The sequence below is a fragment of the Peromyscus californicus genome, unplaced genomic scaffold (assembly GCF_007827085.1).
Source record: "Peromyscus californicus insignis strain IS unplaced genomic scaffold, ASM782708v3 Scaffold_4__1_contigs__length_199733344, whole genome shotgun sequence".
NCBI lineage: Eukaryota > Metazoa > Chordata > Mammalia > Rodentia > Cricetidae > Peromyscus > Peromyscus californicus.
The window spans coordinates 18561123-18576769 of NW_026294562.1; the positions used below are offsets into that span (position 1 = coordinate 18561123).

At 43.9% G+C, this 15647-nt stretch overlaps 1 protein-coding gene across 3 annotated transcripts in view; it reads right to left on the minus strand.

Moving 5' to 3' along the window:
* The window catches only part of Abcc2 (ATP binding cassette subfamily C member 2), a 65661-nt gene that overhangs the window by 30144 nt on the left and 19870 nt on the right, over nt 1-15647 (minus strand). For all 3 annotated transcript variants that reach the window (XM_052712859.1, XM_052712858.1, XM_052712860.1), the window contains 9 exons: nt 14756-14933; nt 12078-12332; nt 11100-11165; nt 9315-9452; nt 8657-8803; nt 6337-6421; nt 5418-5484; nt 3475-3601; nt 706-882 (listed from right to left, as the gene is read on the minus strand). In XM_052712859.1, the coding sequence (XP_052568819.1) occupies nt 706-882; nt 3475-3601; nt 5418-5484; nt 6337-6421; nt 8657-8803; nt 9315-9452; nt 11100-11165; nt 12078-12332; nt 14756-14933 (1240 nt within the window). The remainder of the gene's footprint in view (nt 1-705; nt 883-3474; nt 3602-5417; nt 5485-6336; nt 6422-8656; nt 8804-9314; nt 9453-11099; nt 11166-12077; nt 12333-14755; nt 14934-15647) is intronic.

Sequence of the window (15647 nt, forward strand, 5' to 3'; positions counted from 1 at the left end):
AAATATTTTAAACATGAAGCAATCAAAATTTTCTAAATAAATTATGGTATATCTATCCAATGGATATAATATATTTATTCAAATCAACTTTTTCTTTTTATTTAATAGGTTGTTTCTGTTGTTGTTTTCAAACTAGGGTTTCTCTGTATAACCCTGGCTGTCTGGAACTCACTCTGTAGACCAGGCTGGCCCCGAACTCAGAGATCCGCCTGCCTCTGCCTCCCGAGTGCTGGGATTAAGGGTGTGTGGCACCACGCCGGGTAAAATCAATTTTTATTAAAGATATTTATTGATATGAGTTAACTCTGGGCCATTATAATAAACTTAACCTCTTGGTTCCTTTGCCTTATTACCTTTGATTCAGATTATAAATTCTTGTATTTGCTTTCAGGTACACAGTTAAAAAAGTTGGAGGCTGGTTCTGGTAGCTCACGCCTTTAATCCTAGGACCTGGGTAGCAGAGACAGGTGGATCTCTGTGAGTTTGAGGCTAGCCTGAAGTACATAGCCAGCTCCAGGTTAGTCAAGGCTATACAGTTAGACCATGACTCAAAAAACCAAACAAAACTGGAATGATTTATATGAAGTGTGCAGCTGTACACACACGTTTGTGACTATCATGATTTGTCCACATACTTTTTCACTACCATCCCCACTGTTTTTCTCAATTATTTCTGCACCCTTCAAGGTGCCTTGCCCCCAGTACCTTCTCTCCAATCTCAGCCATGTCTCCTCCAGGCAATATTTCCAAGTCTGGGAGGAGAGCACAAGCTTCAAGAACTTGCTGGTACTTCTTTTCATTGAATTCTGATCCAAAAAGGATGTTGTCTTTGATGGTCCCATTCTGAATCCAGGACTGCTGAGGGACATAGGCTGTGGTGCCCTAAACGGGACAGGATCAAACCATGTGACAGTCACGCTTACAGAGATGGGGGATGGAACCACGAGTGGCAAGGAACAAGCAGAGTTAGTTCTGAAGAGCCGTACAATGGGCTCCCTAAGCATCTGGTATTTACTAATGTGCTGACTGGGAAGTGAGACCCAGTGCTCTACCATGAAACCATCTTCCTCCCTGTATGCTTTTTATACCATCGTTTTCTTCCCTTGGTTCTGAAAATCAGAAGGAATGTACATGCTACTAGGAACAGGGTTTTAGTTAAATCCAATGACTTGATTAGAACTAATACAATGTTAACACTTTCAAATGGCATAGATGCCACCTTAGGAAGGAAAACCCATGTGGCTGAAGTTAACACACCAAAGGGATAGAGACTGAGCAATGCCCGTGTTGAGAAATACCTGAGCTGTGAGTCAGCAACAAAACGTCTCCCAAAAGGAATTAGGAGACAGTCAAATCTGAAGTTGTCTCTACTATATATAGATCATGTTTTTTAAAAAATATATATTGACTCATTGGAGACTGATAAATAAGGGAGTAATCTCAGCATACTGTAGAAGAAGAAATGTTTCTTCAATGTTTCCAAACAGGTTAATATAAACCATCAGGCACAAACTTTCTCATAATAAAAAGAAAGCTTTAGAAGAGGCTGAAAAGTTCTTTGTGGTCCATATAGGCTGGTTTAATAATTGAAAATTGCTTATAATTTCCTGTAAATTTAACTCTGAGAAGTTTAGAGAGTTGATGAAAATGCCATGAAATCACTTTCCTCTGTTTTCAAACAAATAAACCAACAAACCATACTTACTTAATATTGTATTTGAGGGAATATATTTAAAGATCTAGCTCTCAAAGAAAGAGGTGAGCTGGGCATTGTGATACAAGCCTGTAATAAAAGTTATTTAGGAGGCTGAGGCAGTAGATCACAAATGCAAGGCCGGCTTTGGCTACACACTGAGACAGGCTACAACCTATTTCAAAGTAAAAAGCAAGAAAAGGGGATGGTGGAGATGGTTAATCCCAGGAACCCAAGTAAATCTGGACACAGTAGTGTGTGTCTGTGATATCAGTGCTCCTAAGGGGAACCGGGAGACAGAGACAGTAGAATCCCTTCTGGAAATGTGTAGGTCAGCTAAACGGGTATACATAGTAAACAACAACAAAGACATCTGAGGTCATCTTCTGACTGTGACATGCACATTGTGGCACAAGTACACAGACACACACACACACACACACACACACACACACACACACATACACACACACACAAAGAGTGGGGGTTGAGGATTGAAGCAAAGAGACAGCAGGAATATGTAGGGTAGAGGATTTGCCTGGTCTGTATAAGGTTTAGTTCCCATTACTTGGGACAGAGGATGGTAAGGGCACAAGACTAATCATGATGTTAGGTACAAATGCCAGTGTTGATTTTATAGCCACTACTGATTTGATTATTGTTTATTGTTGGTACTCTGGTTAAGTTTGTTGTTGTTTAAAGATTAAAGATTTTATTTTTATTTTATGTGTTTAAGTGTTTTTCCTGCATGTGTGTATGTATACCACATGTATGTCTTATGTCCAGAGAGCCAGAAGAGAGTATTGGATCCCCTTGAACTGGAGTTACAGATGGTTGTGTGTGGTGATATTTTATTTGTGCTGAAATGTGATATTTTATTTGTATGTTAATAAATAAAGTTTGCCTGGAGATCAGAGGTCAAAGCGAGCCATAAACAGAAGTCAGGTGGTGGTGGCACACGCCCTTAATCCGATCACATGGCAGGCAGTGTCTGTGTGTTCAAGGACACAGCCAAGCATGGTGACACACGCCTTTAATCCCAGTACCAATCATAGAGACCTGGAGGTCTGTATAGACAGGCAGTGACAAGGAAGTGATGTGGCTGGGCTTCGAGCCAATGAGAAGGCAGAACAGGAAGGCAATAAAGGTTCAGGTTAGATAGGAAGAAGCTCTCTTGGGAAGCTATGGTGACGTGGTGAGCTAAGGTTAGTTGGCGGCTATTGCTCTGATCTCTACGGCTTGTACCTCTGTATTTGGCTCTGTGTTTCTTATTTAATAAGACTGTTTAGAAATTCGTCTATAGTTGTGAGCCACCCTGTGGGTTCTGGGAATCAAACCCAGTCCCCTGCAAAAGCAGCAAGTGCTCTTAACTGCTGAGCCATCTCTCCAGTCCTACAAAGTCAAGCTTTCAGTAACCTATTAAAACCTTTCCCTAGGTCCTTTTACTTTTATTGTACAATTTTGCAGATGGGGATGTTTTCAGACACACACAGAAATTTACAGCAAAAATGCCTATACTGTTAAGGAAGACATCTTTAGTCAACAGTTTCAATAATTTGGTGAACATATGGGAGTCACATGGACAGCTCATTAAAACTTCAGATTCTCAGGTTCTACACCCAGAGTCTGATTGTATAAGATGGGAGAGGCAGAGAATCTATAGTCCATGATCACACCAGATGTCTCCAGGACCTCGTGTACTAGTGTACTGTCCCAAATGAGGAAAGAGCACCAAGGCCCATGTTGGGGTCAGAAGTCTTCTCTACTACATTTCCACTCACCTGGATAGTGATGTGCCCATGGACGTTTTCCATTTCTCCCAGCATGGCTGCTATCAAAGAGGACTTCCCAGAGCCTACAGTGCCCACCACGGCCACCAACTGGCCTGGCTTTATATCCAGGTTCACACTGAAAGAGAGAAATGTTTCTGAAGGAAATGGGTGGGTGGGGGTAGTAGTTTAAGTCACTTCTCTGACTTCTACATGAAATCTGTTTTTAGGTCATTTCCCCCCTCAAGACTAGAAATTTTGCCATGGATATAGAAGACCCTAGAGTACTTCATTATTATTGTAAAGTTCTAAGATACTGAAGAATGAATTCTAGTTATCAAACTCATCCAACCAGCCAGTGTCAAAGGTGCATTTGAAACAGTAAAAGTTCTCCTGAGGAGGGGGGTTCTCTTAGGACCAAAGGTTGAACAACACCCTCTCAGGAGCCTAGACACCTGATTTGGTTCAGGTCTCAACTCTGACATTGATAGGTTGGGTGATTTTGAAAGGTCACTTCCTCTGGACTGAGTTGGATTTTGCTTCTAAATTAAACTTGTTACTTAATGTTTCTCAGATTTCTTTATTCTATGAGTGATACTCGCTGACAGAAAAGTCTCTTACCTAACCCTAACCTAACCTTGAAGGCCTGGCTTCTCTGGATGGGGAGAGGTCTACACTGGGCTAGAATCCCAGGAAATCTTTGTACTGGTTTGACTGAATTCCTAAAGCACTTGGGACATCAGGAACCGTACACATCGTCTTTCCAAACCTGCTCTGGACTGCATCAGTGAACATGTCCAGTTTCCTCTCTACAAAGGAAAGCCTCTGGCTGGGAGGTTTAGAGCAATGGCCTCTGCTCTGACTAATCCTGGTGCCGACCTCAGAGTGCATTTCAAGGCTATAGGATAGGAGAGAAGGATGGGGAGTCATGGAGTTCTTTGTTTGGGGTGAAAGAACACACAGGTTCTGAATGAACTGGAAGACATCCATAGCCATAATGAACAGAGAATCTGGAGTCCAAAATGGGGCGGCCTTAACAGGCACTGTACATGCGACAGTGCACTAGCTGGACAGGAGTAGTCTACAGTACCTCTTTTTTTCCTGAGACAGAGTCTCACCGATGGCCCAGACTGGTCTCAAACTCATGATCCTCTTGCTTGAACCTCCGGGGCGCTAAGACTGCCAGTGTGTACTGCCATACACAGCTCTGAAATCTATAGCAATAGTTCCCATCATCTAGTCTGGGGAGAAAAGCTAGACTCTAAAGTTCAGGACTTGCACTTTCTCCACTGTTATCTGGGGGGAACAAATATCTTCACGGATTCTCAGCTAGTGCTGTGGGATGTTCTGTATGTCAAATATGTTGCTGATTGGTCAATAAATAAATCACTGATTGGCCAGTGGCCAGGCAGGAAGTATAGGCGGGACAAGGAGGAGAATAAAGCGGGGAAGTGGAAGGCTGAGTCAGAGAGACACTGCCAGCCGCCATGATGACGAACAGCATGTGAAGATGCTGGTAAGCCACGAGCCATGTGGCAAGGTATAGATTAATGGAAATGGATTAATTTAAGCTGAAAGAAAAGTTAGCAAGAAGCCTGCCACGGCCATACAGTTTGTAAGCAATGTAAGTCTCTGTGTTTACTTGGTTGGGTCTGAGCGGCTGTGGGACAGGCAGGTGAGAGAGATTTGTCCTGACTGTGGGCCAGGCAGGAAAACTCTAGCTACAGCTAAAGGGACACAGAATCGCAGCATGAAAGCAGATGGAAAATATAACCATGGGAAAAGGCTCAGGACCTTTACTCTCGGCTCATCCCTGCAGGGCATATTCCAACCCAGCATCCAAGTGAATACAACATAAAGTCTTTTCTGGTGTTCCTCTGCACAGGATCTTCTGTCAATGAGGTAGGGCAGGAGGGTCCTAAGAAAGCTAGAATAAAGGAAGGGAACACACTCACTCCCGGATTGTGGCGTCCAAGTCCCGGTCCCAAGTAAAAGAGGCGTCTGAAAACTGCACAGCTTTATCTGTTGAGAGGTGGAGAAAAAGCCCTCTTTTAGTTACATGTAGGTCCTCATGTGGCCATGAGGCCTCATGTCAGCCTTCCCTCAGTGTCTCTGTCTCTTCTATCAGTCCAGACCACCTCGGTTAGGTGCTGAGCTTACACCAGCAGGAGGCAAGGAAAGTTCCCAGGATAAGACTGGAAGTGGCCTGCCTATTGAGACCCAAACCTGATCTCAGATTCCTTTGGACCTCCAGATGCCCTGGCACCCCCACTCCACACATACACCCTTGGCCCTCTGTTACCTAGTCCTCTTTGTGAGTTCTACTTTCTTATCTAAGCCCTCCCCATTTTGGACTCCAGGTCTACTGTTCCATCTGGCTATGGATGCCTCCGATTCAGAACCCATGAGTTCTTTCACCCCCAAGCTACCTTCCCAATCCCTACTCCAGCCCGACTTCTGTTTTCTGGGTCACTTGCAGGAGTCCCTGCTTATCTCAGAATAACTAACTGTGTTTTCCTTTGAAATCTGGCTAAGCACTTTTCTTTAGGTGAGAACATAGTATGCACTGCTTGTTATACAAGCCTAATCAATTTTTTTGGAGACAGTGTTTCTTTGTGTAGTTTTGGTTCCTGTCCTGGATCTCACTCTGTAGACCAGGCTGGCCTCGAAGAACTCACAGAGATCCACCTGGCTCTGCCTCCCGAGTGCTGGGATTAAAGGTGTGTGCCACCGCCACCCCGCAAGCCTAATTAATTTAAGATGGATTCCCTAGCTCTTCCTTTTCAGTAGTTGCTGTGGTTAAGCTCCTGCCTATAAGTAGTCTGGTGTCAGCACTATGAATAACTTGTGGAAATAATTTCAAAATTTGTTTACCAGAATTGCGGACATGGCGAATGGCAGATGTGTCCAAGTCATCCCCTCCCAAGTACTTCTCTAACCGTTCCACAGAAACACTGGCCTACAGAAGAAGGACGGACACAGAGATTCTAAGAATGAAACACTCAGTAACACAGCCCACACAAATTGGACTCCAGAGTTTTTGTTTGTTTGTTGTTTTGTTGGTTCATTTGGTTTGGTTTGGTTTTTTAAGATAGAGTTTCTCTGTGTAGTCCCGGCAGTCCTGGAACTCACTGTGCAGATCAGGCTGGCCTTGAACTCAGAGATCTGCCTGCCTCTGCCTCCTAAGTGCTGGGACTAAAAACACTGCCCCACATTGTTTTTTGTTTTGTTTTGGCTTTTTGTTTGTTTTGTTTTTGTTTTAAAGAGAAATTTGAAGAATATGAAGTTGGGTAGGTAAGGAGATAGGCGAGAATCTGGAAGGAGCTGGGGAAAGGAAAAGGATGTACTCAAAATCTACTGAATGAAATTATCAAAGAATAAACAAAAACATCATTAAGAAAAAGAGTTGGCCTTCTGGAAATAAAACTAGGGGGAAGAAAAAGAATTCACTAACAAAACACAAGCAGGAAAGAGATTCTGACTTTGTTATTAGCCACGACTTTGCTGTAGATGGAACCTCTTGACCACTGCTGTAAACTCAGCCACACCTCAGCCCTGCAAGCCATCCCCCCACACCTCAGCCCTGCAAGCCATCCCCCCACACCTCAGCCCTGCAAGCCATCCCCCTACACCTCAGCCCTGCAAGCCATCCCCCCACACCTCAGCCCTGCAAGCCATCCCCCCACACCTCAGCCCTGCAAGCCATCCCCCCACACCTCAGCCCTGCAAGCCATCCCCCCACACCTCAGCCCTGCAAGCCATCCCCCCACACCTCAGCCCTGCAAGCCATCCCCCCACACCTCAGCCCTGCAAGCCAACCCACCACACCTCAGCCCTGCAAGCCAACCCACCACACCTCAGCCCTGCAAGCCATCCCACCACACCTCAGACAGAAGTATATAAAGAGAGTATTTCAGCTTCATAGACTCAGCTTTCAACTATATGACAATTTCTCTCCAAACTTTGCTCTTATTTCAGAAACTACCACCTTCTTCTATGACAGAACCCTAACTTCTACCTACTTCTGATAACAGGGCCCAGTCTTGCCCCTATTTGATTGAGTCTATGCCGTGATGAATCATCCATCCAATATTATAGCTGGTCTACTACAGTATCCTCTAGAGAGTAACTGGCCAAAGATTAAACTTCAGCTAGTCTAAGTACTGGCAGAGTACTCTGAAACTGCTAGAACATAAGGACTTGGGAGGTTTCCAAGGGGCACCCACTTGGGTGTTTTTTATTGTCCTTCCTATCTTCTAGGAGAGCTGTCATGAGATTGTTTCTCACAGATAGCCAGCCTCTGAGGAAATATGAAACCTCAACTGTGGATCCAGCTGCTTCATGGATCAACACCTCAGAAACAGAATGTCCCACTGCCCATGCTACAACACCATCAGTCCCTTTTTGGTTTGGTGTTAACGTTGTGTGACAAGGAGCCGAAGGGAGTGAGCACCTTTACTGATCTTACTTTTGCTGTGTATGCAATAAACTGTATCTAAAAAGAGAGTGCTGTTTCCTCACTTTCTTTATTCCCTCTAAGACAGAAGGCCTTCTCTTTGCACTCAGTCCTTCTTATGGCCAGGGGTGTCTGAACCCAGCTACCTCTCAAACGAATGCAGGTTGGCTCCACACCCCAACATTCTGGTACTGTCATCAGTCTGCCATCTGCCCTCTGGACTTCCTCTTGAGGTCTAGTCCATGGCGACTATGTTCTCAGTGACTATGTTCAATTTTCAGAGCATAAGACATTGCCTCAGGCCCAAGTTTACTGAAGTTAGCTTGAGGCTCCCAAACTTATTACTACATAGGTTCATGCAAAGACAGGGTCTTTTCTTTTATGCCATATTTACCTAATGCTGTGTCAATACCTCAAGAGCTGTAGGAAAACAAGAGAGAAGCTAGTCTGGGAAAATGGTTCTGGCCAGGCATAATCATAACAGTCGCACTGAACGCCTTTGTCAGACTGTCTCCCTGTAAAGTGGATGAGGTTAGTATGACTATCCACATTTTAATAAGAGAGCCAAATAAACTGGGGCTCAGAGAGCTTGTGATTTTACTAAGATCAATGCACTGGTCTCCAGAAACTAGACGAACTTTTAATTTAACAATTACCAGAGGGTGGACATGAGATACAGCAGGCTAGTAATCTGCACTACAATGCAAGTAAGCGGGTAACAGTGAAGCTCTTCTGTACCTGGAGCATCGAAGAGGTCACCATGGGGAGCATGGTGAGAGGAAAGCGCAGGACATTGAAGAGGGTGATGGAGGTGAAAGCCTTCTCTGCATTCAAGACGTTGTTGCTGTCCACCAGGACGTAAACAGAAAAGGTAATCACAGACACCTAGGAAGAGTAAGGCCGTGAGAAATTCACTACTAAAATGGTCCAAACACCTTTGCGCTAAGTTTCAGGAACACTGTATATAAGAGTTGAAGGAATGTTAGGGATTATCCCAATCTCTTCAGATTACCCATAAGAACACTGGTCCTATTAGAGGAAGAGCTCTCTCTTCCGAGGTGACAGTCAATTAATGGTTTGCTGAGGTCAGAGCTTGGGTCTTCTGTCTCTTTGACCACACCCACATTGCTTCCCCATAAAGACAAGTCCTCCTATGCAAGTCATTCTTGGAGACCATATTCATAATGAACGTTCTGAAACCTCACTAGTGGCTACCAGATCACCCAACAGTACATAAAGGGCAGAACTAGAGTTGGGGTTGGAGGGATATAGGAGTTTGAGAAAGGGGAATAAATTCCCCGAATCTAGGGATCAACTCGATAGGTGCTTGGAATCTATTAGGAATAGACTTCCCTTTTCAGAATGTGACCTCAGTCCATACGCCTCTTCTACTCACCAGGATTGGCGTTAATTGCAAGAAGAATACCATCAAAGTCTGAAGCTGGCCGTATAATAGCAAATTCTTGAGTTCTTTCTTCCGAAGGCCATGGACTTGGTCTCTGAATGAAGGTTCCCAGGCAAAATACTTCAGGATCTAATGGGTCAGAGAACAGCAAAATTCACATTATTGCCTGAAAGGGCACCAAGTACATATGGTCTACCCTTATTTTAGGGTAAGTTACCAAAAATTTGGGTAAATCTAGACATCTGGATTATAGAGAGTAGCTTGTGTTTATTGACAACATGCTATATGTAAAGCATTTCACACACATACTTCACTTAATTTTTTTTTTTGACAAACTGTCCTAGCTTGCCTTTCTAAATAAATTTGCCAAGACACAGAACTTCCCATATTAAAGCTTGGAAATTTCTGAGCAAATCAAGGTGAACTAGTCATCCCACTTTTGTAGAGTATTGTTTCCATTCAGGCAATAAAAAAAACAGGTAGAAAGAAGCTCTGTGGAAGGTTTCACTAACAGAATGGATCAAGGAGGTGATAGAATGTCTGATCTTGAAGAAACCAGAACAGTTTCAATGGATCTGACACCACTGGACTCCATGGGCACCTGCAATCACATGCACACACACACACAGACACACCCACACCCCCCCCCCCCACACACACATACATACATACAAGACACAGACACACACACAGAGGGAGAGGGAGGGAGAAACAGAGGGAAGGAGAGAGAAATAAAAATAAATATTTTCTTAAAACAAACAAAACAAAAACAAAAAGCCAATGGCCGTGGAGGTCATGCCTTAGCGGACCCACTACCGATGTTTTGCTAATGGACATGTCAACCCCTTCTTAGGGCTACATTCACACCCACACACTGGCCCTTCTTAGGGCTACACTCACACCCACACACTGGCACTGCTCTCAGCCTCGGCCAGTGAAGCTTCTCTTTGCCGGAGGCGGCAGTTACTGCAGAGACTCACAACTAATCAACAAGCTAAGAAAAAGTGACCACTGAGTGCTGCTCAGCCCTAAACAGTGGTTCCAAATCACTGCCCCTCAACCCCAAGGCCCAGGGAGCATCATGAAGATGGGCCAGAACAGCGACAGAGCCAGAGGATGGGAAGGTACCGCAAAACACGGCCTTCTGTTCACGACACGGACACTGAGCTCATGAACTCACACAGCTGTCATGATCTACGACTGAGCCTGGCAACATCTCACCACGGGTAGGGGAGGAGCTATAGGTAGGTAATGGCTCCTGGGGGAGGGGAATCATTTTTCTTCCGGTGGTAAATTTCCATCATTGAGTAAATAACTCTACACTCACATACATATAAATAATCCTAGTTAAACTCAGTGGGTTATATATTTTTTAATAAGAGAAAATTAGAGGGGTGTGTGTCTAGAAGAAGAAAGGGTTCAGAGGGAGTAGTAGGGGATAAGAGAGGGGATGGTGTGTGTGTGTGTGTGCACACACACACGCGCTGCGCACGTGTAAGTGTAATCAAATTTTGTTATTTATAAAATTGTTAGATAAAAAATTTATTTTAAAATATTTCTACAGTAAAATGTAAAGACAAATCATTTAGGGTAAATAAATAGAAATCAAGGTTCAAGAGTATCTGGAAGGGGCAGGAAGAGGAAACAGAAACTTGTGGGTAAAGGAATCAGCAGTCATGTGACACTCAGCAGCTGAGTCAGTCCCTTGTTCTGTCTCTGCACCCAGAGGATTTCCTCTGCTTGGCTTTTTTTTTTTTTTTTTTTTTTTTTTTTTACCTTAATTCCACTGAGAATCTCATTCATGGTTTTTAACCGCTTGTCTTTATACTTCATATTTTGGACCTGCCAAGAAAAAGAAAGGCAAAAAACTATGAGAGAAGGCCCAGGTTTGCTGCTAATGGCAGGCCCTAGTGGAAGAAGTGGCTGCCGTTTTACCAGAACTTGAGGTGCCCAGTGATGTCACTGATTTCTCTCCAACGCTTCCTGTTTCCCGTTCTGTTCCTTCTGTCCCTGTCCTCTTTCTGACCCTGGAAGCTGCCAAGCTCGTCCTACCTGCCCTCCTTCAGCCTTTGCCTGACTGTGCTCTATCCCCGGGTAGTTCTCCCCTGCTCTTCCCAAGGCTCACACCTTCATTGTCAGGACATGTCACTCAGAGTTCGGCTTTAACGGCACCTCAGAGGACTGCTTTGACCTCCTATTGAAAACACCTACCCCCCCACTACCACTTTCCACTCAGTTCTCTGTGTAGTTCTCAGCAGGAGTTGATTATTTTTGTCTGTCTCTACCCTGGAAGCAGAACACCGTATCATGAGAGTAGAATCCTTGTCTGACTTCTTGCTGTGCTCTTGGCAAGACATGCAAGAGTTTTAAGACAATATTTGCTACTAAATGAATACGCGATTCCTGGGATGACCATCTGCTTGGAGGGTACCACCTGGTAATGGCAGAGTAACTGTCAGGACAAAAGCTGAAAGTTGGGGTTACCCAGGTGATGGCTAGTGTGGTTGCTTTATTTTGCTATGATAGAGAACAAGGTTTTAAAAATCACTTCTGAAGGAAGCTCAGCAGAGCTGGGGAAAAATTATATTCTGGGTGGTCGGAGGCCAAAAGGGAAGTTACAAAAAGTCAAGTACATTTAGGGTGGTAGAAAGTCTCCCATAAGCTTTTCCCTCCCCAAGTTCCCTCTAAGAATTAGTAGCATAGCAGAGTTTAGATGTTAAAGAGGTGCATGCACACAGGTGACCATCCCTTTACCTGAATCTTCCTGTTCTTGGTAGCCAGTACTGCATTCACTGGGATTAGAAGAACTATTACCCCAACACCTGCTAAGACTGAAGGTCCCAACTCTCTCCACAGGAAGAAGATGGATAAGGCGATTTGTAAAACACTTGACCACACCAAGTGTATGTAGTTGGTCACATCCATTAGCTTCTGGGAATCCACAGACATCAAGTTCACTGTTTCTCCAACGGTGTACTGCCTCCTGGTCAAGTTAGACAGGCTCAGTGCCTAACGATAAAGATTAGGATTGGGGGTCAGCAGATAAAACAGAAGACAGTGGGGAGCAGAGGAGGGCCTCAGGAAATGAGAAAACAGCAGAAGAATGGGCTCCATACGGACATAACTGCTCTATGGGACCGAACCTTAGCACAGCAGCGTTAGCTCATTTCTACCACTTGTGCCTCTCATTTTCACTTTCATTAAATCCCACCCACCTATACACTGCTTTGCCCAGAAAATTCCCATCTATCCCTTGGTATCAACTTAAATGCAACTTTCGAAATGACAACCCAGACTCTCAAATTTACAAGAGTTACCTCTTTTGTGTACCCGATACCATTCTGTAGTTAACTCTTTCTTTCCCTTAATTATAAAGAATCATAGTTATTTTATTTTTCTATTTATTTATCAGATGTAAACTGTGAGGACAAGGTCTACATTTACCCATTTCACTATGGTATCACAGACAATTCAATCCTGGAGAATGGGAGAAAATGAGGAAATTAAAGATGGAAGAAGAGAAGGGGTAAGTCAGCATTGTTGATTCTTGCCTTGTAGACTTAACGTTTTTATTATGTTTTATTTATTTATTGTGTGTGTGTAATGGAAGGGTCCCTCAGTCATCAGCTTGGTGGCAGGCATCTTTACCTGCTGAGTCACCTCACCAGCCCCCTTTAGGCTTTTGATATAGCTAACTTATATTTAGCCACAGTCTTACAGAGTGCAAGCGTTATTAAGGAGGACATGGATTTTCAGAATAGAGAGGAAAGCTGCAGAGGTCACACATGTGAAGTAACGTGCTTTCTCTGCTGTTCACAGGCAAGTTCTACACGCCTGAATCTCACAATATAGACTTTCTGCCTTCACGTTAGGGAGATCAGGAGACTGATACTCACACCTCTGCCCCTTACTATGCCTTACAGAACTGGCTAGAGTAGCTTACACCTGTAATCTCAGCACTCAGGAGACTGAGGCAGGAGGATTGCTGGAAGCTAATAGCCAGACTGGGCTACATACTAAGTTCTAAGCCATCCTGAACTACAGTGTGAGATGCAATATATTGGTTGGTTTTAGTGTCAACTTGCCACAAATTAGAATTTTAAAAAAGGTAGAGAGCCTGTCCTGAATAACTGTCCTGGTTGCTTTATTTGATTGATATCAGGTCCAGGGAGATGACTGAGGAGGTAAAAACACTTGCTACCAAGTCCGTCAACCTGGGCTTGATCCTCAGAACCCACATGGTGGGAGGAGAGAACCAGCCCTTGCAAGTTGTTCTCTCGGCTCCACCTACCTACACACACACATGTCTACACACATGCCTATACACACATGCACACACACATACCCCCACATCTACACACATACTCACACACATTTACTCACATATACATACATATACACATACATACACATGCACACAAATAAATGTAATTTAAAAATGTAAACCATCTCAAGCAAATAGAACATCTCCCAAACCTGCAGAACCTGATCAGTAATGAGAGAATGTAGTTGAAATAAGTAAGTAAATAAATAGGCAGAGGAAGGTTTGGTAGCTGCTAAGACAGAAAAGGGGATGGCTAGGCTGGGGATGTAGCTCAGTGGTAGCACGCTTGTGTAGCACTCAGTTAGATCAGCAGCATCCCCAAAACAAAACAACAAACGCAATGAGAAGAAAGAACCAAAAAATAAGTTTCTGGAAAAAATATATTCTTGGGTGATGGGGCCATGACTCACACAGCAATTTAATCCACTGTTAAGATTATAATTTGGGACAAATATACCAGGTCTTTAAACCCATGCTAGTAAGTATTTGAATGAAATGCTGATGGTCAGGGGCTGGAGAGAGAGATGGCTCAGTGGTTAAGGGCACTGGCTGCTCTTCCTAAGGACGTGGGTTCAATTCTCACCATCCATATGGAGGCTCACAAATGTCTGTAACTCCAGTTCCAGGGGATCTGATGCCCTCGTCACCTCACCTCACATATGGTGAACATAGGTGCATACAGATAAAACACCCACGCACAGAAAATAAAACAAAAATGGTTACAAATGAGATGTTGATGGTTCTGAGAGTGTGACCCTCAGCGCCTTCTTCTCCGACTTTATCTTATTTTCTGAGGCTCTCCATTTGGTCGGGAAAGGCAGGAGAATGGTGTCTGAGCCTTCAGGGCTGAAGGCAGACCCTGGGCAGCTTGCTAGATTCTCCACAGGATGCTCAGTAGCATGAACACACTTCATTTTTTTAATTTCCAAAGAAGGACTTAAGGAAACCTTATAACTAATCAAAACTAAGTGTTGACATTAATTTTCATTTCTATTAAAGTTTCCTCAATCTTGGAATAAATGTTCACATTTATTAAGTGTTTTTTTCTTTGGTTTGATTCTTTTCTTTTCTTTTCTCTTTTTGGGCTATCCGTGACATAATTGCTTACCTTCTTATATACCGAAGCCATGAGCGTTGTCCGTACACTCATTCCCAATAAGAAACACAACTGAAAATAATACTGGAGGCAGAAGGACTGGATGAGCGTCACAGCAAACATTAGGATCGCAGAGACATAGCCAAGCCACGCATACGAGTTAGGATCGCTCACAAAGGCAATGAGGAATCTGCGGGAACCAAACCAAACCAGGTGACACTCACTCATTAGGTCCCAGGGCTCCTCCTTCTGCTTATGCACAGCCAAAGCCTCACTCTTGCTCTATAGGTAACAAAACAACCAAAATTTTCCCCAATACGAGCTAAAGTCACCTGACAGGAGCAAACTTTAATGAAGAAAATGCTTCCATAAGATCAGGGTGTAGGTGGGCCTTATGAATTTATTTTTTTATTTTTTATTTTTTGGCTTTTTGAGACAGGGCTTCTCTGTGTGACAGCCATGGCTATCCTGGAACTCACTTTGTAGACGAGGCTGGCTTGAACTCACAGAGATCCGCCTGCCTCTGCCTCCCAACTGCTGGGATTAAAGGCGTGTGCCACCACGCCTGACTGGGAATTTTTCTTAATTAGTGATTGATAGGGGAAGGCCCAGCCTGTTGTGGGTGGTATCATCTCTGGGCTGGTGGTTCTGGGTTCTACAGGAAAGCAAGCCATGGGGAACAAGCCAGTAAGCAGCACCCCTTGATGGCCTCTGCATCAGCTCCTGCCTCAACATCCCTGCCCTGTTTGAATTCTTGCTTCAACTTCCTTCACTGCTGGAGTATGATTAGAAGCATGAGCCAAATAAACTCTTTCGTCCCCAACTTGCTTTTGGTCATGGTATTTCATCAAAATAATAATAATAACCCTAAGATATACAATTCCAGAACTCAGGGGCTAAGGGA